Source organism: Pseudorca crassidens, chromosome 15 (genome assembly GCF_039906515.1).
Source record: "Pseudorca crassidens isolate mPseCra1 chromosome 15, mPseCra1.hap1, whole genome shotgun sequence".
NCBI lineage: Eukaryota > Metazoa > Chordata > Mammalia > Artiodactyla > Delphinidae > Pseudorca > Pseudorca crassidens.
The window spans coordinates 67,120,634-67,143,953 of NC_090310.1; the positions used below are offsets into that span (position 1 = coordinate 67,120,634).

The following is a 23,320-nucleotide window of genomic DNA, read 5'->3' on the forward strand; positions in this document are numbered from 1 at the left end:
ATCAAAAGAGTGACATGGGTTTTAAGAAGGTAACTCTTATGGCTACATGTAGAGAAAAAATTGGAAGGAACTGAGTGGAAGACCCCATCCCAACATACTCATGCAGAAAAAAGTACTCAGAAGGAATAAATAAAAATGTTAACGGGGCTATCTCCAGATGACAAGATAGTTTCTCTTCCTTCTAGTTTTAAAATTTTTAACTTTCTATACTGAGCCTATATTCATAATATTAAAAAATCTCAAACCTTATTAAGACAGAAAAGGTTATTGGAGAATTATGTTTTTAGTCTGACCACTAAGTAGCTCTTTAGTGTTCTCTTTTTCAATTCTTTATCGTTTTAGGTTTATTTGAGAATATAAAAAGAGTAGGTGACCCAGAGAATATACATTTGTCAAAACTATACACTTGGGGCTTCCCTGGTGGCGCAGTGGTTGAGAGTCCGCCTGCCGATGCAGGGGACACGGGTTTGTGCCCCGGTCCGGGAAGATCCCACATGTTGCAGAGCGGCTGGGCCCGTGAGCCATGGCCGCTGAGCCTGCGCGTCCGGAGCCTGTGCTCCGCAAAAAACTATACACTTACATTAGGTGGATTTCATTGTATATAAATTTTAATATATAAATTATAACTCAATAAAGTCGATTTAAGAAAAACTATGGACCTTCCTCGGACTGCACCACACAAAATTCTGCATACAACTTTCTAGATGTTCACAGACCCCAATGGCACCTAAGTTAAGCACCCTTATATTAGCAATTCTCCCCGGGAAGAAAATGTTAAGGAAGATCTGCAGGGCCTAGAGAGAGATTATGTATAGGAAGGAGTCTTTTGAAACTCTTGTCTTTAATCTGCAGCCAAAATTAGAGGTTGAGGAAGAAGGAGGCATTGTTGTTAACAATAGAATAGTCAGTGAGGACAGAATAAGGTAGTCAGTGATAGCCACAAGTCACTTGCTATCACTGACTAAACAGAGAAAAAGGGAAGTAGCATAGTTTGAGGGACTGAGCTTCAATAGGAGGTGGAAAGTTTGGATATGCTTTCAATGGGAGAAATAAGAAAGTTAGTGGAATGCTGTCCTTTTAAACATGACTGTTAGAATATTTATATCAAGGGCAAATTCTCTAAGGAATTCTGGCATAAAGACCTGGTATTCCTACCCCCCAACTTCTCTTCCAGTTCCTGGGCCTTATTATGCAGATTGGAGAAATGATGGATAGAGAACAGAAGAGGCTCCAGTGCCTAGAAGATCTACTGGAGAAAGAAGAAAGAGATTTGCGGATGAAAAAAGGAACAGATTAGGAGGGAGGATCCTAGTTTTGGGGAATTCTTTTTGGGAGTTATGGGAGAAGATTCAGAACAAGTGAGAAGTGAGAGAGTGAAAGAGGGAAATGAGGGGATTTAAAGAGAGGTACAATAGAACCATTTTCTTTGAGGTGCTGGGAGATATTTATTTATTTATTTTAACATCTTTATTGGAGTATAATTGCTTTACAATGGTGTGTTAGTTTCTGCTTTATAACAAAGTGAATCAGCTATATGTATACATATATCTGCATATCTCCTCCCTGTTGCGTCTCCCTCCCACCCTCCCTATCCCACCCCTCCAGGTGGTCACAAAGCACTGAGCTGATCTGATGCTGGGAGATATTTAAATTGATTCACACACTTATATTTGCCTGCTGGACTTTACTACTTCAAATATAACAGTGCACAGAGGGCTTCCCTGGTGGCACAGTGGTTAAGAATCCACCTGCCAATGCAGGGGGCACGGGTTCAAGCCCTGGTCCGGGAAGATCCCACGTGCCGGGGAGCAACTAAGCCCGCGAGCTGCAACTACTGAGCCCATGTGCCACAACTACTGAAGCCCACGCGCCTAGAGCCCATGCTCTGCAACAAGAGAAGCCACCGCAGTGAGAAGCCTGTACACCTGAACGAAGAGTAGCCCCTGCTCGCCGCAACTAGAGAAAGCCCGTGTACAGCAACGAGGACCCCACACAGCCAAAAATAAATAAATAAAATAGATACATAAAAAAAAAAAAGCAATGCACAGAGACTAGGCCACTGAAGGCGCTCAGATATTTTCAGGTTACATTTATTTACGCATTCATATGAAAACGTATACTCTGTTGTTATGTACCAGCTCTTGTGCATCCCCATGAGGATGCAAGATTAATAAACACAGTAGCTGGCCTCAAGCTGTTCAGTTATGGGAGAGGAGCAGATATGTGAATAATGCTAAGGGCTATTATGTAAGCACCAAGAAGTCACCAGTTTGGGGAGTCATAAACAGGAGGGGAAATAGGCAATAAAAGGATGGCTCTGGATCCTTCATCCTCAACTAAAGGGCTGCTTACCTTCAGGCTGAGATTTCTGGATAAACACTTCAGAACTTGAGCCATGCTGGCTGTGGCCTGTTCCCGCTCATGGTCTTTGACTGACTGTAACCAGGGGTCCATGTGCTGCGAAAAATAAAGGGAGCCTGAATGGTTTATCAGGATGATCTGGGATAACACCTATATTCTTTTGGAAGAAAGTGTGGAGGGAGAAGTCCCACATGTCACTACTATGTCTGAAAATATCTTCCTAAATGATAAACCAGTTTTGGTTGCAAATGAAAGTAGTGGGATGACAAACAAGGCACAAAGATCTAGGCCATCAGGTGGTCAGGCTTCTACAGGGGCTTATTGTCTAGACTTATTTTCCCTTCATCCACCTTTCTTCAATTATTTATTCTATTCTTCTGTATGTTTTTAGCCTTCTGAAATCTACTTTGGAGAGAAATAAAATTAATGATGTGCTGTAAAGGAACTCTGAGGATGGGAAATTGCATCTGCCTGAAACAGGGAAGGATTCATGGAGGAAATAATATTCATGAGCGGGAGCTTCATAAAGAGGGTGGCATTTCAGGTAGAAGAAACGGCTTGTATTAAGCTGCCAGGACAGGAAAGTACAAGACACAACCAGATAAAGGAGAGAAACCCAATCTGGCTGGAGTGTTGATATATAAATAGAAGAGGAATGAGAAATAACGTTAAGGTTGGTGTGGCAAAGACAAATGTCCACCTGTGTAAAGGCACAAATTATTAATAATAGTTTAAAGGGTTATCCCTTTCTGGAATATTTGCATCTTAAGAAGGGCAAAGTGAGCAAGATGCTTGAACTGCAGTGAATGCACTCCAATGAATAAATCCCTATTGGTGGAATGGCAGCTACTGGAACGGGTACAGGTGAGGGCAGGTGGTTATTAACAACCTTTGAATCTCGCATGGTAGCCAGCTGCCTATTTACTCACTCACGAGGCTGACTGTTCTCCTGGTCACTGATTGAAACCCTTCTATAATAATAAGCAATAATAATTTAAGGAATAATTATAGCAACCACTTAAATCATTTATTGAAGGCCATTTATTCAACACTCATAGTAACTGTTATCTCCATTTAAAGGTGAAAAGACTGAGAGATTAAATTCCTTGTGAATGTATAGCCGATGAATGGCAGGGAGTCAGAATTTGAGCCCAAGTCTGACTCAAAATGGACAGCTGATACTCAACTATTATGCTGTCTCCTGAAACTTCATCCTTCCATATTTTCTTCTTCCACTTTCACCAGTTAGTAGCAATAGTTTCCTGTTCTCTCCTGATATCCTGTTTACCTTAAAAATGATGTCAAGATTTTTCAAATGTGGGTCTTTTATCACCAAACTCTGGAGCTATCTCAGAGAACGCCTGAAACGTCTGCCTGTAGAGACAGTGCAAAGGCACAGGGTTAGTGAGGACCGCCCCCCACCCTGTGAAGTTCCCCAACACTGTACACTTGTAAGGCTCTCCTTGTTATCTTCGACTTTACTCAGAGGTGAAGGACTTTTGAGTACAGTACTAGCAGGCAGTGTGTGACCTGAGATGAAACAATAAATCTTCATTTCAAATGGATACCTCAGCCTTACTGGGAACACAGTTAACTGACTCTAACTACATTTGAGAAATTACTTATGGGTCATCAAAATACTTTCAAAGTTTGACTTGTGAGTCTTTCTGACACTTTGAAACCTAGGGGAACAAAGTCTCCTTGGGCAGTTGCTTCACCTTCCAGTTTACCAGCTGCAGAAGGAAATCCAGGCCTTTGCACTTCTTTCCTCTTCTTTCTGCCTAAAATCTTCTCTTCCAGAGATATTCACGCCCTCTCTCTGCAGCTGTCATCTCATCAGGAAGGCTTTCTCTGGCCACCTTATGTAAAAAAAAAAAAGCCCCTGGGCTTCCCTGGTAGCGCAGTGGTTGAGAGTCCGCCTGCCGATGCAGGGGACGTGGGTTCGTGCCCCGGTCCGGGAGGATCCCACATGCCGCGGAGCGGCTGGGCCCGTGAGCCATGGCTGCTGAGCCTGCGCGTCTGGAGCCTGTGCTCCGCAACGGGAGAGGCCACAACACTGAGAGGCCTGAGTACCGAGAAAAAAAAAAAAAAAAAAAGCCCCTGTGCCTCCCAAACACAGTACTATGTATCCTCCTCTTTCCCTGTTTTATTTTTTCATAGTATTTCTTACCACCTAATATTATATTTATTTATTAGTAGTTTGTATCTCTGCACTAGGAGGTAAGCTCCCTGATGAGACAGCGTATTGCTGTATTTCTGCTGCCTGTCATGATGCTTGGTATCAGTACATGATAACCCTATATATCTGCTAAGCATATGAACACTCCCACCTTATTTTAAATATTTATTTTTTTGGCTGCTCCGGGTCTTAGTTGCGGCATGTGGGATCTTTTAGTTGCGGCATGCAGGATCTTTAGTTGCGGCACGCGAACTCTTAGTTGTGGCATGTGGGATCTAGTTCCCTGACCATGGATCGAACCTGGGCCCCCTGCGTTGGGAGCGCGGAGTGTTAGCCACTGAACCACCTTATTATAAGTCCTTCCTACCTTATTTTAAAGCCAAAAGTAGGGAAAGAAGGAATGAAGGGAAGAAGAAATAAGAATAAAATAAAGTGGAATAAAAAAGCTATTTAATTTAACCACTTATTTTATTCACCAGACTTGGCTTAAATGGTTTTTTGGCTAGTTCCAAAAAATCAAATGCACTTTCAAAAGGTCAGCATCAGCTGACCTTGTGGATGGCAAGTTACTAAAGCAAGGTGTGAGCTACCTCAGAGTTGTAGGATCCACCTGGCATGATTTCCTGCAGCTGGGTAAGAGTCGTTACAGAGGGCAATTACACTTTTGATGACAAGACTGAACAGGTCAGCTCGCTCTTCAGAGCCAAACAGCAAATAGACATCTTGGTAACTAAGAAAAGACAGATTGGGAATAGCAAACTGGAGGAGTTTGGTTTGAAGTTGATAAGCAGGAATCCAAGTAACCCAAAAGGGAAGGAGAGACTGAATGGTGTATCATCCTGATGGAGCAGATAAACGGCATGTTTGTCATTCTGTCTAAACCAATCTTGCAAAAGGTTAGAGGAAGAGTTTCAGGCTCAGAGCCTCCACCCTTGTCCCCTTTCCCCCTCCATCCACAAGACGTCACCAGAGTGACATCTTTCAGGCTTTCCTCCAATTCAAGCACAGAGGGAAGCTGCTACAGTCTGGTATAGTCAACCATGATCTTCCAAAGTGTGTTCTGCTGAATGCTTGTTAGTTTGGGTGGGCTGACCCAAGTCTCAAAACCTTTTAACTAGAGGACTTCTTGGGACCTTTAGTCAGTTAATGTGCAGTACTAATCTCTAAGAGAGGTAAACAGCAGGCAGCCCTTCCAAATTTCTCAGGCCATGGGCCTCTACTGTTAGGATGCATATATGCGAATAACTTTCCACTGAATATACTCTGGACAAAACTGAACTCCACAGAGGTTCCAGTGGGTCTTTGAGATATAGATGGTAGAACAAATGAAATCCAAGTTCTTACGTAAAAACTTGGATTTGGCTTCCCCTTCCTTATCTAAATAGTTTTCAGAAGTTAAAAATATGAAACACATCTGTTGGCTCTGGTATTGACCCTGAACGAGGAACCAGGATGCACGTGTAGGGGGCATATGGGCATCACCTGAAGTTAGTGATAGTGACAAAGATCTCCTAGCGCACAGGGCTGAAGAGAGAATGCAGGGGCTCCTTCTCCACCAGCGTCTGCAATGAGAGGGAAAGAACTTTAGAGAGTCGGAAATGGGCCAAGCCATTAGGCCAGATGACAGGAGACATGGATGGCTTGCAAGAACAATGGCAGGTCCTTCGGCAGGCCCTGCTCCTGGGCTTCACAGGACTGGCAGCAGGACCGTGGCCAGGCTAGTTTAGTTCCTGGGGCCTGGCTCTGCCTCTTACTAGCTGTTTGAGCTGATACAATTTATGTAACCTCCTTGTACCTCAGTTTCCTTACCTGTAAAACGAGATAACAGTACTACTTACCTTCATGGGTTGGTTGTGAGAATTAAATGAGCTAATTCAAAATACCCAGTGGCCCACAGTAACTGTGATAGTGTCTGTTAGTCATTATTTTCATTACTAGTGATTATTTCCAGTTTAGGAATCCTAACTCCTCTTTCTACTACACCAGCCATTTCTCCTCTAGTGCCTAATATTATTCTAAGTTAGTTGTCCCAGAAAAGGAACAACGTTCCAAATTCCAAACTGGCAGAGAAAAAGTAGCTTTGCACGGCTGAATAAACCTGCAGAGTGATAGGAAAAACAGAGGCTTTGGAGCTGGACACACTTGGGTTTGAGCACTGGCTCTGCCTCTCACTCTGTGTGACCCTGTGTGTAGTATTTAACTTCTCTGTGCCTGAGTTTCCTTATCTGTATGGAGGAGATGAGCTACAGCTCAGGAGTTGATGTGAAGAGCAAATGTAAATGGTTGTAGTGGCCGCCTTACTGGATTGTCTACCCAGCCTCTCTGGAAACTGCCCTTGGCCATCAGGAATGGGCATCTCACAGCCACATTTCTGCTAAGTCATTGTGTCCCACTAACCACAACTCATCTGTCTAGGAGTACACACCAAGGTCCACTAGATTCTGTCTCTCAGGAATCTGGAACTGAGACAAGGAGCCTCAATCTCAGTTTGGCTGGTCTATTAAAAGGAGACAACTTAAAATTTGGGAACACTGCCCTACGGACAGGGGAACTGAGAGAACAAATTTTGGCAACAGAGAGAGAGAGAGAGAGAGAGAGAGAGAGAGGAAAGGAGAGAGGGAAAGGGGAGAAAGAGAGGAAAGGGGAGAAGGAGGGGAAGGGAGGGAGGGAGAGGGAGGGAGTTGGAAATGCATGCAAAGGAGCAAAGATAAGAGATGGAAAGGTCTCAATGAGCAGAAATTTTTTTTTCTGGTTTCATTCCCTTCCTGGAGCAGGCTGCTCTTCCTATCACAGGATTCTAGGGAATACTCAGTTAACCTAAGAACAAATCTCCCCTTTTGTGTTTCAGCTGCCTCTAGTAGATTTCTCTTACCTGCCACCAAAAAGACCTCATTTGGAACTTAGGAGGGTGCCCAGGAGGCAGTGCTCAGCAAACATTACCGGGTTTTCTTTTGAGCCCCTTTCTGAGTTTTCTCTTTCTCTCCTCACTTCCCAACTCTGGTCAGACCTTGCAGGTGGCCTGCTTGCTTTTCTTCCTTATTTCCTCACGGAGCTTACTTATTTTTATGGTTTTATAGTCTGGAAGGGATAAAGCATAAGACTCTGCCTTCAGCCTGACAGGCCTCTAGTCACCCAAATTTAGTCATCTCAAGGGCATCGCCACTAAGATCACAGCTACAACCTGGCATTTTGCTGTTAAAAGGTGAGCTCATTATTGTCCCAGTCCAAAGGACATACATTCTCTGCCTTCAATTGCTGTTGATGGTGCCCTTTCCCAGGGCTCATAAGATAGATGATTTATGACTCCTTTATTTATTCCCCACATCCAATCAATCACAGTGATAGTTCCTCCCTGCTCTGCACAGATTCTGATTCTCCATTCCTGTAGCCATACTCCTCACATGTGGATGAAGGCAGTACATCTTAGCTAAACCACCAGGCCTGCAATTCTTTCTGACTTCAATCTACTTGACCACTTCTGTCAGAATAATCTTTTGTTTTCTTTTTAATTTTTATTGGAGTGTAGTTGATTTACAATGTTGTGTTAGTTTCAGGTATACAGCAAAATGAATCAGTTATACATGTACATATATCTCCTCTTTTTTAGATTCTTTTCCCATATAGGTCATTACAGAGTATTGAGTAGAGTTCCCTGTGCTATACAGTAGGTCCTTATTAGTTACCTATTTTATATATAGTAGTGTGTATATGTCAATCCCAATCTCCCAGTTTATCCCTGCCCCCCACCCCCTGGTAACCATAAGTTTGTTTTTTATATCTGTGATTCTACTTCTGTTTTGTAAATAAGTTCATTTGTACCCTTTTTTTAGATTCCATATATAAGCGATATCATATGATATTTGTCTTTCTCTGACTTACTTCACTCAGTATGCCTTTTGTTTTCTTTTTTTAATCAGTTAGGTATGAATGGCTTATTAGATATTCACAATTATGCTAACTACTGTGGGGAATCAGAAGTTGAGAGGCTATTTTTTGATTGTAAAGTATTTGTGTGGCAGGGACCTCCTGGGAGGTGACTCTCCAGGTCATAGCAATCAATCACCCCTTCTCTGGGAACTGCCTCTAATACACAGGGAGGGATGCCCAGAAGTCATGTCATCACTATACAGTGCTGCCCTCAGACGCACTTGATTGATGCAGGAGTGGAGAAGTGACCCAGTCTGGGCCAATCAGACTCTCTCTCCCAGAATTTGGAATTACAGAGTGACAGACACAGACTGGGAGCTGCCAGAGGTTAGGGTCATAGTGATGGCAGATCAGCCCCTGCCTTTGAAATTCCTGGAGGTGTCCTGGAACAGACTCCTTTAGAGGCTTGATTGTTAAACATCTTCCTTAGACTCTAAGGGAGATATCCCAGCATCCTTTTGTTTCTAACTCAAGTGAGCCAGAGTTGATTTTTGTTGCTTGCCTCAAGAAGAATCTTTACCAATCAATAAAATGAGACATTTGTCTCAAATTTCTTAATGAAAGCCATACAGATATTACTATCTCCATTTTCTGGGTGGAGCTAGAGGTTCAGAGAAGCAAAGTGATTTGTCTAAGATCACACAGGTTGTGCTTGACAGAACTAGAACTAGAAGTTGTGTCTTTTGATTCCTATAGCTCCCTTTCTTCTCCATCCTTCTGCTTCAGGGAGCTCAAACACCTTCTGCTTTAGGCCAACTGGACAGATTATTTTCATATCAGTTCAGTCCACTGTAAACTGTCTGTCCTCTGAACTCCTTCAGCATTTATTATTCGTATCACTGAAGAGTCTTCCTGAAACATCATTCTCATCCATTTCCTGCCTCAGTGTCCGAGTAACACAGTGACTCTTCAATGCTGAGTGCACCATTTAACTATTTACCAAACAACAACATGGTGGTAGGGTTTGGTGGAGGACCTCAATGCAGAATTAGGGTAGAGCCCCAAGCTGGCAGAGGAGAATTAAGAGGCACTAAGGACAAGTCTGGCTACATTAAAATTCTGTAACAGTAGTACCGGTGCCTGTGTCTACTGTTAGCTAACAACAGCACCTAAAAACCACACCCCTGGCCATTCTGCCATATTTCAGGATGTACAACCCTGGCCTTGCATAACCAGGTATTAATTTACCAATCAAAGCCCCTACTCACTGATTCCTTCTCTCAACCCTATTCATCACATCCTTTGAGCCTTAGATCAGAAGATCTATCTGGATTAATTTACTCAAATCTTGTCATTACTTTATATCCCAGTTGTCATTGTAGTTCTTCTCTTTTCTGTTAAAGTTCTCAAAATACTGTTTGCATCTTTTCTGATTTTGAGGTAACAGACATACAATAAACTGTACATATTTAAAGTGTATACTTTGATGATTTTGGACATAAGTATGCACGCATGAAATCATCACCACAATCAAGATATGGATCACTCCCCAAAGTTCTCTTGTGTTACCTTGTAAATTCTCCCTCCTGCCTGAACCACTCTACTCCTACCTTCAGGAAACCACTGATATAATGTCACTATAAGCCTAAATTTTCTAGACTTTTATATAAATGGAATCACAAAGTATATCCTCTTCTATCTGGCTTCTTTCACTCAGTATAATTATTTTGAGATTCATCCAAGTTGTACAATGTATTAATAGTTCATTCCCTTTCATTGCTGAGTAGTATTCCATTATATGGATATACCAAAATTTGTTTATCCTCTCATCTGTTCATGGACCTTTGGGCTGTTTCCAGTGTTTAGTTATTCCAAATAGAATGGCTATGAAACACTGGTGTACAGGTCTTTGCATGGACATATGCTTCATTTTACCTAGGAATGGAATTGCTGGGTCATATGGTAAGTATATATTTGACTTTGTAAGAAACTGCCAAACTATTTTCCAAAATGGTTGTGCCATTTAAATTCCTATCAGCAGTGTATGGGAGTTTTAGTTGTGCCATATCCTCCTCACCAACATTTACCTTTCTTTTTATTTTAGCCATTCTGGTGGGTGTATAGTTGAATCTCATTGTGGTTTTAATTTGCTTTTCCCTAATCATGATGATGGAGCATGTTTTCATGTGCTTATTTATATATTTATTTAGGCTGCTGCAGGTCTTAGTTGAGGCACGTGGGATCTTTGTTGAGGCATGAGGGATCTTTAGTTGTGGCATGCGAACTCTTAGTTGCGGCATGCGGACTCTTAGTTGCGGCATGCATGCGGGATCTAGTTCCCCGACCAGGGATTGAACCTGGGCCCCCTGCGTTGGGAGCGTGGAGTGTTTCCCACTGGACCGCCAGGGAAGTTCCTTCATGCGCGTATTTATAAATCTCCTTTGGCGAAGTGCTGTAACATTTTTCCCCCTTCCTTTCCACATTCTGTTCTCAGCTCTTTTAATGTGGATATTGAAGAGCCATGCACTGGGATGGGTCATGAGAAGACTGGCAAATGCCTTAAAATTCTTCTCTCTTTATGATGGCCCTGGCTGTCTCCTCAGCAGAACTGCCTCTCCTCTTGGTTCTTGGGAGCAGCACTCATTTAGCCCCTGCACACGGTCTTGCAGGGACGCTACAGACTTGAACGATCATGCAATGATCCATGCAATTTTCTCATGGACACCAACTATCTTTAATTCTTCTAGGCTGAACCCCTTGCCCGACCAAACTTTGGTTGATACCTGACAGTGGGTATTTTACCCGCTGGAGAGGTCCAGGTGCAGAGCATGGGGAAATTCAGTGTGCTTTCGTTGTCTGAGACTTCCTTGTGGATCTTCTGAGCTGGTTGGTTGAACCATGTGGCAACCCACTGCTGCCAATTCTTGTGGAAGTGGGACTTTGGAATCATGCCATTTTGGCTGAGTTGTATGGCTTTGTAGAATCCTCTTTCCATGGAGTAGAGCCAAGCAGAAATCTGCACTCATTCTCTAATCTGCATTATATCGTTCTGTTCTCCTTGATGTATTCTTGGAATCATTCTCAACCTATTTATCGGGTGTAGTCACTTCCAAACTAATTGTAAACTCTTGGAGGGCAAGGAATTACACTTCCAGGAAATTTGTATCCTTTTCAAAGCACCACAGTGTTCTGTGTACAGAAGATCTTTGATACAGTCTATTGCTTAACAAACCTGTTAGCTGGTTAACCTTCAATTCTGAAAACTAACCATCAGTGTAATCAGCCTTACAGATCTGTGGGTTGAAAGTGAGCTGCTCATTTTTCTGAAGTGTATAAGAAATCTCAGATTCAGAATTTTACAGCTCTAGAGAAACTGAAGGGAACATTACACAGAAAAGAAAACCAAAGCATCAAAAAGCTAAGTTCAGGACTTCCCCGGTGGTCCAGTGGTAAAGAATCTGCCTTCCAATGCAGGGGACGCAGGTCCAATCCCTGTTCGGGGAACTAAGATCCCACATGCTGCGGGGCAACTAAGCCAGTGCGCCACAACTACTGAGCCTGTGTGCCTTAACTACAGAGCCCACGCACTCTGGAGCCCGTGCGCCACAACTAGAGAGAGAAAACTCACACGCCACAATTAGAGAAGCCCGTATGCCTCAGTGAAAGATCCCACATGCCTCAATGAAGATCCCGCGTGCTGCAACTAAGACCTGACATAGCTAATAAATAAACAAACAAATAAATAATTTTAAAAAACGATTAAAAAAAAAGTTAAGTGCTTGCCGAAGTGCATCACCTCGTTTCTAAAGGCCTTCTGGATCCTTTGACATGGAAGTGACCACTCACATACCTATTCCTCTGTGCCCTTACTATACCTATTTAAACTTTTGTTACAGTCCCTGTGACAATTGATTGGCTGCAGGAACAGGGATTATGTCTTTGTCGCCCCAATTCCCAGGACACTGCCTGGAACTGTCAAGTGCTTAATAAGGCAATGAATGAATGAGTTAGTGGCAGAGTGTGGCTGGAGTTAAGTGCAAATAGGACAAAATACAATAATAAAAAAGATACAATCATGTTACTCAAATGCAAAATATGTGTTAGGTACCGTGTTATGTGGCTTACATTTATTTATATAATGCTCTCAACAGCTCTGTGAAGTAGATACAGCTATTCTCATTTTATAGTTGAGGAAACTGAGGCACTGAGGAGTTAAGTAATTTCCCAAATTCACACAGCTAGAAAGAGGCAGAACCGCACTTGAACCTAGGCATTTGATTAGAGTCTGCCTCAAAAGTACTGCTTGATTATGCAGCATTGTTCTTACTGAGAAATTTTTTTTTTTTTTTTTTTTTGCGGTACGCGGGCCTCTCACTGTTGTGGCCTCTCCCGTTGCGGAGCACAGGCTCTGGACGTGCAGGTTCAGCAGCCATGGCTCACGGGCCTAGCCGCTCCGCGGCATGTGGGATCTTCCCGGACTGGGGCACGAACCCGCGTCCCCTGCATCGGCAGGCGGACTCTCAACGACTGCGCCACCAGGGAAGCCCCTTACTGAGAAATTTAAATGCTGTTGCTCGCCTTTCTGCTCCTCTTTCAATTGGTTTTCAAGGGTGACTATATTTGTGGAGTACCCTGAGTATTTCTCCTCTATGCAGAGATACTGATATGAGAAGAGGTTGAGGGAATTGATAATATAGGTAAAGCCACTAAAATTTGTTAGCCAAGTCACTGAATTTGCATGGTCCCGATAATTTGTGATAAGGTCACAATACTTACATTTGGCATATGCACAATGTCTACTATGTGGCTGAGAATGAATGACTCTGGTTTCATCATAAGGTAAAGTTCGGCTGAGAGAAGACAAAGATCTTAGGAATGTCAGCTTCTCAGGTTCACTCTGAGTTTGTAGAAAAATGATAAAAACACAATTATGCATTATAATCTCATTTTATAGTTGTAAAGGCTTTTGAAAAGTTTCTTGGAATGTTTTAAACAACTGACATCTCATTCAATCCAAGATTAGTTTTTTATCATAAGGAACGAATAAGTTACAGAGGATAAAATTCCTTGTCCACTGGTCGTGCCTGGGTTTGGGACCTCATTTTCCCTCTCAGCTAGCTTTTACCAAGCACTCCATGATGGCTCTCACCATCTTTAGTCTTTGCTTCCCCACCTACCCACCCTGTGTACTGCTGTCTGATTAAGGTCCTAAAGGTGAGCTCTGATGCTATTACTTCCAGCTCTCCTGATGTCATTAAAGTCATTATTTTGAGTCTTTGTTTCCTATTAAAATGCAAGTCCTGATTTGAACAACAAAATCTTTTGTATTATTCTCTTTTTCTGATTATAAACACAGTATCTGTCGTAGAAACTTTGAAAAAATAAAGTATAAAGAAGAAAATAAAAGGCACCAATAATTCTACATATCTTGAGAAAATTTCTTCCAGTCTTTTCTCCCCTGCATGTAGGTGGTATAAACTGATAAGCTCTCTGGACAGTAAGCAGCAAATATAGCAAGAAGCTGACTTTAATGGCCTGACTCTCACCTGGATTAGTATAGCAAGCCAACATTGGGTTACACTGCTCCAGTTCTGCCCCCTTCCAATCTATTTGTCCAGCTATCACCAGTTTCATATTTATAAAATGCAAATTTGATCAGGTAACTCCCTACTGAAACTCTTTTCAACAGCACTCATGGAGGTCAAGGCCCTTCTCAATGTGACGGCAGCCAACCTCTTCAAATTCATCTTTTGCCTTGCCTGGTAGCATTCTGAGCTTTAGCCCAGTTAAGTTTCATGCTTCCCTTTCTTGCTTCTGGGCCTTTTCACCTTCTGAATTCTCTACACTTTTTGTTTACTGACTGAAATCTATATATGCTTCAAAACTTGGATCATGCATTTTCTCCTGAAGCTGGGTCAGGTATCCTTCTAAGTGTATCCATAAACCACATGTGCATATTGCTAACATGGTATTTGTGATACTCTGATAAAATTACCTTCTTACTCATCTATTTCCCTGACTGGCTGTGGATTTAGGTCAAGGCACAGAATGGACTTTTTTTTTTAATTCACTGCAGCAATCCATCCCCTTTATTAATTACAAAGAAATCCTTTATAAAGCCCTGCTGACATGAAGTATAAAGAATAATCCAAGTCAAAAATGAAGACCAACATTCTGGCTTTAAGTCTTTTTAAAAAAATTTTATTGGCATTACACATAGAGAAAATGTAAAGCTTGTTGAATTGTCACAAACCAAAAACATCTGTGTATATACACTCAAGGGAAATGAAATCTGGATAAAGAGGTATCTGCACTCCCATGTTCACTGCAGCATTATTCACAGTAAATATGGAAACAACCTAAGTATCTGTTGACAAATGACAGACACCGTTGACACTGTGATTAAGATGTACCAGGCTTCTCTGAGCTCATCAGACATGCTCTGCTCCTTTCTGCCACAAGGTTGTTAAACATTTCATTTCCTATTTCTGGAACACTCCCTCCAATTCTAACTTCCCCTAGTTTCTCCTATTCATTCCTTAGATTTGAGCTCCTCAAGGGTTACTTCCTCACAAATGCATTCCCTTATCCCTAGGTCAAGATAAATTCTTCTGTTATGTGCTCCCATAGAATGAACGAGTGTTTTACTTAAACAAGGAATGCTGTATTAAGTAGGATAATACAGATCTATAGTTACTGACCTAGAAAAATTTTTTCCTCCCACCATCTCTGACATGTGTTTTTCTATAATTACATGCATTTGTATGCACAGAAGAAAGTCTGAAAATATATATACCAAAATGTTAACAGGAGTTATCGTAGGAGAGGGGTATTAGGGAAGATTAACCTGTAACTTTTATTACAGTTTTCTTTGTTTTTATAGGAAATTTATAATTTTTATAAACATAAGTATAAACATAATTTATAAGAATATGTAAATATATTTATTATAAATATAAAAATAAATATAAAAGTACTGTGGACAAAGAATGTCACCTGCCATTTCAGTAAACAAAGGATGCTGAAGCCATCAGCTGTCCCACATCTTCCCCTATGTAGAAAAGCACTAAAATCATAAACTTGAGATGTCTGTTTTTGAGATTAGCAGTCATCTTTTGATGTTTCACTACATGTTTGTTTGTTTTTTCCAGCAAAAACTCCTTCTTATCCTGGCTCCTCCCTTACTTCTTTGGAAGAGTCCCTCAGAGCTGTCAGAGACACTGTCATCCCAGGCTCTAGTCCTCAGTAAGGCCTCCGAAAAAACGTAACTCTTAACTTGTAGGCTGTGCATTTCTTTTTCAGTTGACAGTATAAATATAAATAAATTTTACAAATTTTTTTATAAATAACTTCTACACTATAAATTATTTATATAATAAATGTTTAAAATATGTGTTGGAACAGAAGAATAATTTGGATGACTCAGAGAATTGCTGTGCATACATTTAGTTCACCATTAAAAAACTCCAGGATGGATTGAATCAGCCTCTCAACAATTACCTCATCGAGGGGGCCCTGGTGGGTCAGGTGTCTGAAGGTGTCTGTGAGGGATTCCCAAGGGAGTCCAGGGATATCCGAGATGTCTGAGTCTGTAACACCGGAAGAAAGACATTGGATGACGCCTCTGTACTGTGTGAAGTCGTATGATTTAGTGGGGAGAACCACTGTACATCAGGATAGACAGGTCCTGTTCTCACCTTTACTATTTCCTCTGCAACCTTGGACAAGTCCCTTCCCCTCTTGAGTCTCAGTTTTCTCAATTACAAATTCAATGTACTCTGAGGGCCTCCTAAGCTACAAAAACCTTTAAGACTGAGCAGTAGGGCTTCCCTGGTGGCGCAGTGGTTGAGAGTCTGCCTGCCGATGCAGGGGACACGGGTTCGTGCCCCGGTCTGGGAAGATCCCACATGTCGCGGAGCGGCTGGGCCCGTGAGCCATGGCTGCTGAGCCTGCGCGTCTGGAGCCTGTGCTCCGCAACGGGAGAGGCCACAACAGTGAGAGGCCTGCATACCACAAAAAAAAAAAAAAAAAAAAAAGACTGAGCAGTAGCAGGCTGGTTAAGAGCATGGACTTCTCTCAGTTTGAGACTAATTTGAATCCTGGCTCTACCACTTACTAGTTATGTGACATTTATTAAATTAGTTTGCCTCTTGAAACCTTAGATTCCTCACCAATAAAACAGGGTTACTGGAAGGATTAAGTGAGATAATTAAGTGAGATAATACATACCAATAAAACAGGGTTATTGGAAGGATTAAGTGAGATAAGTGGGAAAAGACTTATCCCAATCTGTGGTCCATAGTAAGCACTTAAATTGTAGATATTATTATTCAAATTCAAGTCTTTGACCCTGTGGTGACTAGAGCTTAAACTATAGCTGCCCTTGGTGCTGATCTCTTCCCACCGGAGCAGGCTGCAGAGTAAGTGTTTGAGGTACCTCCTTCCCAACCTGGAATATACTTTGGGCACAGGCTCCAGAGTCTGCCTTGGCTCGGATCCGTGTTCTGCCTCTTTCTAGCATTCTGACCTTGTGCGACCTTACTTTCTCTGGGCCTATTTCTACATTTCCAAAATGGGGATGATGACAAAACTTTCTTCATTTGGCTGATACAGAGCCGGCTCTAGCGAAGTGTTGGCAGATATTATTCTTTTGCTCACTGAGTGACAGTGATTATGGTGGCTCTTCATGTAGCTTTACATCCTTGCCTCCTCCATTTTCTAATACCAAATTCCTTATTCCTATTGTGCCAACAGTCTTCCTAGTTTCTCCCTAACACACCTATCATCTGAGGGTTTCTACCACTCTACTTTTGTACTCTTCTTGGTTTCCTGAATAGCCTCTTCTGCAAATTCCTCCTACTCTCGGCCACATGCCTCTCGTCCACTAGAAGCCATGTTCTCGTTCACCTCTGATCTTTGCACAGGAATTCCTTCTGCCTGCATGTTTCTTCTTCCTGTCCCCCACCTTCCCTTACCTCTCTTTGCCTAGCTAACCCCTACTTATCCATCAGAGCTCAGCTCCAGGATGCCTTTCCTGAATCCCCTCTTTGCCCATATTAGCTAAGTATCCTTCTAGCTGCTAATAAACCTTTCTCTGTCTGCTCCCTACTCCCTCCCCAACCCTTAATCATGCACATTATATTGAGTTCCAATCATTTGTTTGTAAGTACACTGTGTCTATTCTGCAGCTAGATCAGTGTTAAGATCACAGTAGGGCTTCAATAAATATTTGTTGAATGAATGTACACGTGAATGAATGTAGTTCCTTAGACACAATGTAGTCTTTGCTGTCTCATGCACATGCTGTTCTACCCACGTGAAATGCTCTTCCCTCTACTTCTCACCTGGGTTGGTCTTTCATGGCCTTGAGGCTTCCTTTAGCTTTAAACGGCACCATCTCAGACAGGTGTTCTCTGACAACCATGGTTTAAAGTAGGTTCCCATCGCCCTTATTTTTTGTCTCACCCCTTGTTCAATTTTTTCATAGTATTTACTGTAAACTTGTAATTACTTTATTTATTGTCTGTTTACTTTTTTTGGTCCTTTGCAGCACTATAATGTAAATTCTATGAGGGCGGAGACCATGTCGGTCTTGTTCACTGTCGTATGCCCAGCAACTGGTTCTCAGTAAATGTTTGTAGAAAAAATGAAAGTTATTCTGTAGTCTCATCCAGCTTCCATCCACACCTACCCTTCCCTTTTCAGAATCCTCCTAGCACTTAGACTCTGTCCAAGTCTTCAGTATCACCTGTCTTAGGACCAAGTTTAGATTACTATATGTCTAGAATAATGCATCTTATCTCATTTTGCCAATCATATTCCAAGGTCTTAAAGTCAGGGACCAAATTCATTGTCAAAGTATAGTCAAAAAAAAAATCAAAAAAAAAAAAAGTATAGTCAAGAGCTGGACTTGAAAAGATTCCCTTTGCCCTGCCCCTTCCCTCTTTCTAATATTTCCCCTTTTCACCTGTAAGTTCAAGGCTACTTGGGCCTTTTTTAATATCCTCTAAGTTGCTCAGCTGCAAATCCACACTTCCTGAATTGTTGTCAGAAGCACAAGGGACCACTACTTCTTCCCGACTACAGGTCCTACGGATGAAGAGGGGATTAGAAAAATTAGTTTTTCAGGACTGCTTCTGTCTCATCACTCAAGTGCAAGCTTAAATGTCTCCTTCTCAGAGAGGCATTTATTGATGACCAATTTAGATTAAGTAAGCTTCTTCCCACCCCAGCCCCACATTTATTTTTTTCATAGTATTTAACCATTACCAACAATCACCAAGTTCATTTGTGTTTGTTTACTGTAAAAATTTATTTCATTTTCTTGTTTGTATGTTTGGCTGTTTTGTTCATGAATGTATTCTAAGAGACTAGAATAGTGCCTGGCACATGGCAATGCTCAATAAATATTGATTCAGTGAATGACTGGATAGATCTATATTTGCTGAATGTCTAGCCTATATTAGTGAATGAAAAGCAAGTTGCCAATCTGTTTTCCAAAATGCCTGTTGCATTTTACATTTCATTTTTTAAAAATTTATTTATTTCATTTGTTTATTTTTGGCTGCGTTGGGTCTTCATTGCTGCATGTGGGCTTTCTCTAGTTGCCGCGAGTGGGGGCTACTCTTCATGGCGGTGCACGGGCTTCTCACTGCGGTGGCTTCTCTTGTTGCAGAGCACGGGCTCTAGGCATGTGGGCTTCAGTAGTTATGGCTCTCGGGCTCTAGAGCACAGACTCAGTAGTTGTGGCGCACGGGCTTCGTTGCTCCATAGCATGTGGGATCTTCCCGGACCAGGCCTCAAACCCGTGTCCCCTATATTGGCAGGCAGATTCTTAACCACTGCGCCACCAGGGAAGCCCATGCTTTACATTTCTATCAGCAGTATATGAGAGTTTCAGTTGCTCCACATAATTGCCAATATTTGGTATTGTTGGTCGTTTTATTATCAACCGTTCCAGTGGATGTGTAGCAATATTTCACTGTGGTTTAATATGCAGTGCTGTTGGTCATCTTTTCACGTGCTTATTTGCTATTTGTATATCTTTGATGAAGTGTCTACTCAAATCTTTTGCCCATGTTTTTTTTTTTTTTTTTTTTTTTTTTGCGGTACACGGTCCTCTCACTGTTGTGGCCTCTCCCGTTGCGGAGCACAGGCTCCGGACGCGCAGGCTCATTGGCCATGGCTCATGGGCCTAGCCACTCCACGGCATGTGGGATCTTCCCGGACCAGGGCACGAACCTGTGTTCCCTGCATCGGCAGGCGGACTCTCAACCACTGCGCCACCAGGGAAGCCCCCATGTTTTTTATTGGATTACTTGCAAAAGTATGTTGGTAAATGTTTAAAAAAGACTCTCGCAGTGTAGTTCTGAAGTTTGATATTTTCATTTATATTAACAAGTAAGATGTAACTGAAACTTCAGAAGTGACTTCTTTTCTGAATGGGATAATAGTTTTCAAACAGGAGAAGAATATTTCCTCAAGTTTTTGTGCTATTGACAATGTGAAATTGATTGATGCAATATACTTTTAAGTTTAATCTCTATTAACATTTTCTCCAACATTAAGTTTACACAGTAAAAAAGCAATAAGTCAAGCTCTGGTCTGTAGCATGTGCTGACTGTATGGGGTAAATATTCTTATTGTAGCCAAAATTCAGCTATTAATGTTACTGGGAAGAGATTTGTAGTAGCACACCATGATATAAGATTTTTACTATTCAGATATTATAGATATAAGCTACCACAAAAACACAGATGATGGTAAAATACAGCAAAATAATTAGGAAATGATGACTTTGGTTTTCAATATACTTTATTTCATTGTAAGTGCGTATAGTTTAATTTTTCTAAATAGCTGTATTTAACAACCAATTTGCAAAATTCGTTTTATTTATATATATGTTTATTGAAGTATAGTTAATTTACAATGTTGTGTTTGTTTCTGGTGTACAGCGAACTGATTCAGTTATACATATATACTCTTTTTCATATTCCTTTCCATTTTGTTTTATTACAGGATATTGAATACTGTTCCTTGTGCTATACAATAGGACCTTGTTGTTTATCAAAATTCCTGATAAATTTAACAGTAGACTCTCCAAGCCAGTATGAGGCTTCAGCACACCATTGGTTGTCTTATTACTGAGTTGGAAGAGTTCTTTATATATTCTAGATCAGTGCTGTCCAATAGAATTTTCCGTGGTAATGGAAATGTTCTATAGTTCTTCACGGTCCAACATGATCTCCACCAGCCACATGTGGCTACTGAATGCTTGAGATGTGGTAAGTACAACTGACAAACTGAATTTTTAATTTTAATTAATTTAAATTCAAATTAAAATATCCACATATTTAATGGCTAGTATACCATACCCGACAGCACAGTACCAGACATAGAAAGAACTGACTCTCCCTTATTTAGGATAATAATTTCCGGGACACTAATTATAGTAAGAGTTATCGCATAGTGAATACTTTATATGTTCATAATAGTTAAAAGCACAGATTATGGAGTCAGACTGTCCGGGTTCAAATATTTCAGTTTCCTTCTCTATAAAATGGGAATACAAATAGTGCATATTTCACAGAATGGTAATGAGGAGTAAATGAAATAGTGTACATGGAGTGCTCAGTACACTGTCGGGCTATCCCGTAAACTCCCAATAATCGGAGTTAGCTATTACTGAGTTCTTAGATAAGTCACTTCCTTTTTTGAGCCTGTTACTTCGTCTGTAAAATTGGGCTAATATTCTCCTGATACAAATGCTGTGCAAATCAGTTAAAAAATCACTCGTAGGTCAGTTATTAAGAACCGAAACAATCTTTGGAGAAAGTTGCCATAATTTTTAATTTTCTAACAAAACCCGAAACCCCTCGAACATCGCTGGCCCTTCCCCACCGGACCCTTCCTATTCCTTTAAAATCGGCCGGGCTGCAGAGAGACGACTGAGTGACAGCGCAATAGGCCAATCACAGGAGGACGCGTATAAGGCCCGCCCCCAAGGCCTCGTCCAACCGCGTGCCGGCAGCGCCCGGAATGGGATGGTTGCGAGGCGGTCGGTTCCAAGTGGGCCAGGGTGCGGGGGGGAAGCGAGCCTGTACTCGAGGACTGCAGCGCACTCTGCGCGCGAGGACTGGAATTCCGGCCGCAGCTGCTGGGAGTGACCCGGCCCAGCGGGACGGCGGGGGACTGACCTGTGCCTAGAGCCCATCCTAGCACGCGGGGTCTGCCGCGAATCCCTGGCGTCCCCTCCGGCGCAGTCTTGGAGCCACTTACCCGAGCGGAAGTCCGCCTGTGTCTCGGGCCCAGGTGGGACCTGCTAGGAGGAATGGCTCCGCCGGGTGAGGCGTTGCGCATGGCTCGACAACGGGGTCCCGCGGCCCGCAGGCCTTGGCGAGTGGGCCCTCGCCCGCAGGATACTAGTGCTCGCCACGCAGGAGCTGGCTAGGCGGGATCCCCTTACCCTGCGGGGCAGGGGCATGGGCCTGGGCATGGGCTCGGGCTCGGGCTTTTGGGGTCGAGGGTCTGACGAAGGGCTGGCCAGCGGGTGGGATTGCCGCGGAGGAGGGGTTGGGTACGGGTGCGGCGCGGAGCTGCGGGTCCCCCCGAGGCCCAGCCAGGGACCGCGGCCGCGGATAACGCTCGGGCTGACTTAACTCATTCATTTGACTTGCGCGGGCTTCCGGGCCAGGAGGCGTAAGAGTGAGCTTTTGGCCAAATCGTCCTGTTTTTTAAAAAATATTTATTTACTTATTTATTTGGTTGCACAAGGTCTTGGTTGCGTTAGGTAGGGTCCTGAGTTATGGCATGCGAACTATTAGTTGCGGCATGCATGTGGGATCTAGTTCTCTGACCAGGGAGCGAACCCGGGCCCCCTGCTTTGGGAGCACAGAGTCTTAACCACTGCGCCACCAGGGAAGTCCCTCGTCCTGTTTTTGGACCATGGTTTCCTTTTTAATGAAAGGGGCAAGACAGTCAGTCATCTCTCTTTGGGAGCTTAGAGCATGAGTCCTGAAGTTAGAGTCTCCGGTACAGACTTGGAGTCTGCCACGTATTCGTTAATGTGACCCTGTGCAAGTTACTTAATTTCTCTGCCCCTCAGTTTCTCATCTGTAAAATAGGTTAGTAAAGTTATCTACCTCATGAATTACAGTGAGTGTTAAATAAGATAATCTCCTTGCGTAGCGTGGAACAGTGCGCCACTAAGTAAGCGCTCAGTAAGCTTAACTATATTGCTAGGTATTGAGTGGGCACTGTGCAGGATGGAACCTCATGTAGTCTCACAACAACTTGGGAAATGTGTGCTGTTATTATTTCCATTTGACAGACGGAATATCAGAGAAGGGAAGTAACTTGCCCCAGGTAAAAGTGAATAAGTCAGTGAGCTCACTGCTCCATTATTTGAGAGGTTGAGGATAATAGAGCTCCTGCAGTTTGGTTCTCACCTAGTTACGTGTCTTAGGGCAGGTAACTATTTCTGAGACTCAATTTCATGGTCTGTAAACCGCACTCACTTGGATGTTGAGAGGATTTAATGACTAAATGGATGCAAACTACTTAGCATAGTGTGGGCATACCGTACACATGTTAAGTGCTCAAATTTTAGACCCCGCAGTTGTTATGATTAATATGAGGTGGGAATATCAGGATTCTGGCACAGATGCTGTGTTAGGGGAACTTACAGTCGACCTGGCAAAAGCTAGTCATAGTTACTCACTAGATCTTAAGGTATTGAGTGCGTGCATATGGGCCTCTCACTGTTGTGGCTTCTCCCGTTGTGGAGCACAGGCTCTGGACGTGCAGGCCCAGCAGCCATGGCTCACGGGCCTAGCCGCTCCGCGGCATGTGGGATCTTCCCGGACCGGGGCACGAAGCACGTGCCTTGCGTCGGCAGGCAGACTCTCAACCACT

At 42.6% G+C, this 23,320-nt stretch overlaps 2 protein-coding genes across 3 annotated transcripts in view; one reads left to right on the forward strand and one right to left on the reverse strand.

The window, feature by feature from the left end:
• Positions 1-239: 239 nt before the first annotated feature.
• On the reverse strand, positions 240-21,620 carry MROH8 (maestro heat like repeat family member 8). The gene is given in 11 exon segments (XM_067708510.1): positions 240-245; positions 2,353-2,457; positions 3,650-3,706; positions 3,708-3,746; positions 5,131-5,197; positions 5,199-5,270; positions 6,023-6,102; positions 13,184-13,232; positions 13,234-13,304; positions 15,851-15,996; positions 21,425-21,620. Coding segments are annotated over 11 exon segments (888 nt in total).
• The window catches only part of RPN2 (ribophorin II), a 53,127-nt gene continuing 51,326 nt past the window's right edge, over positions 21,520-23,320 (forward strand). Inside the window, exon 1 of one of the 2 annotated variants that reach the window (XM_067708074.1) lies at positions 21,520-21,750. In XM_067708074.1, the coding sequence (XP_067564175.1) occupies positions 21,738-21,750 (13 nt within the window). In that variant the 5' untranslated portion in view covers positions 21,520-21,737. The remainder of the gene's footprint in view (positions 21,751-23,320) is intronic. The other variant, XM_067708075.1, reaches the window with a different exon arrangement.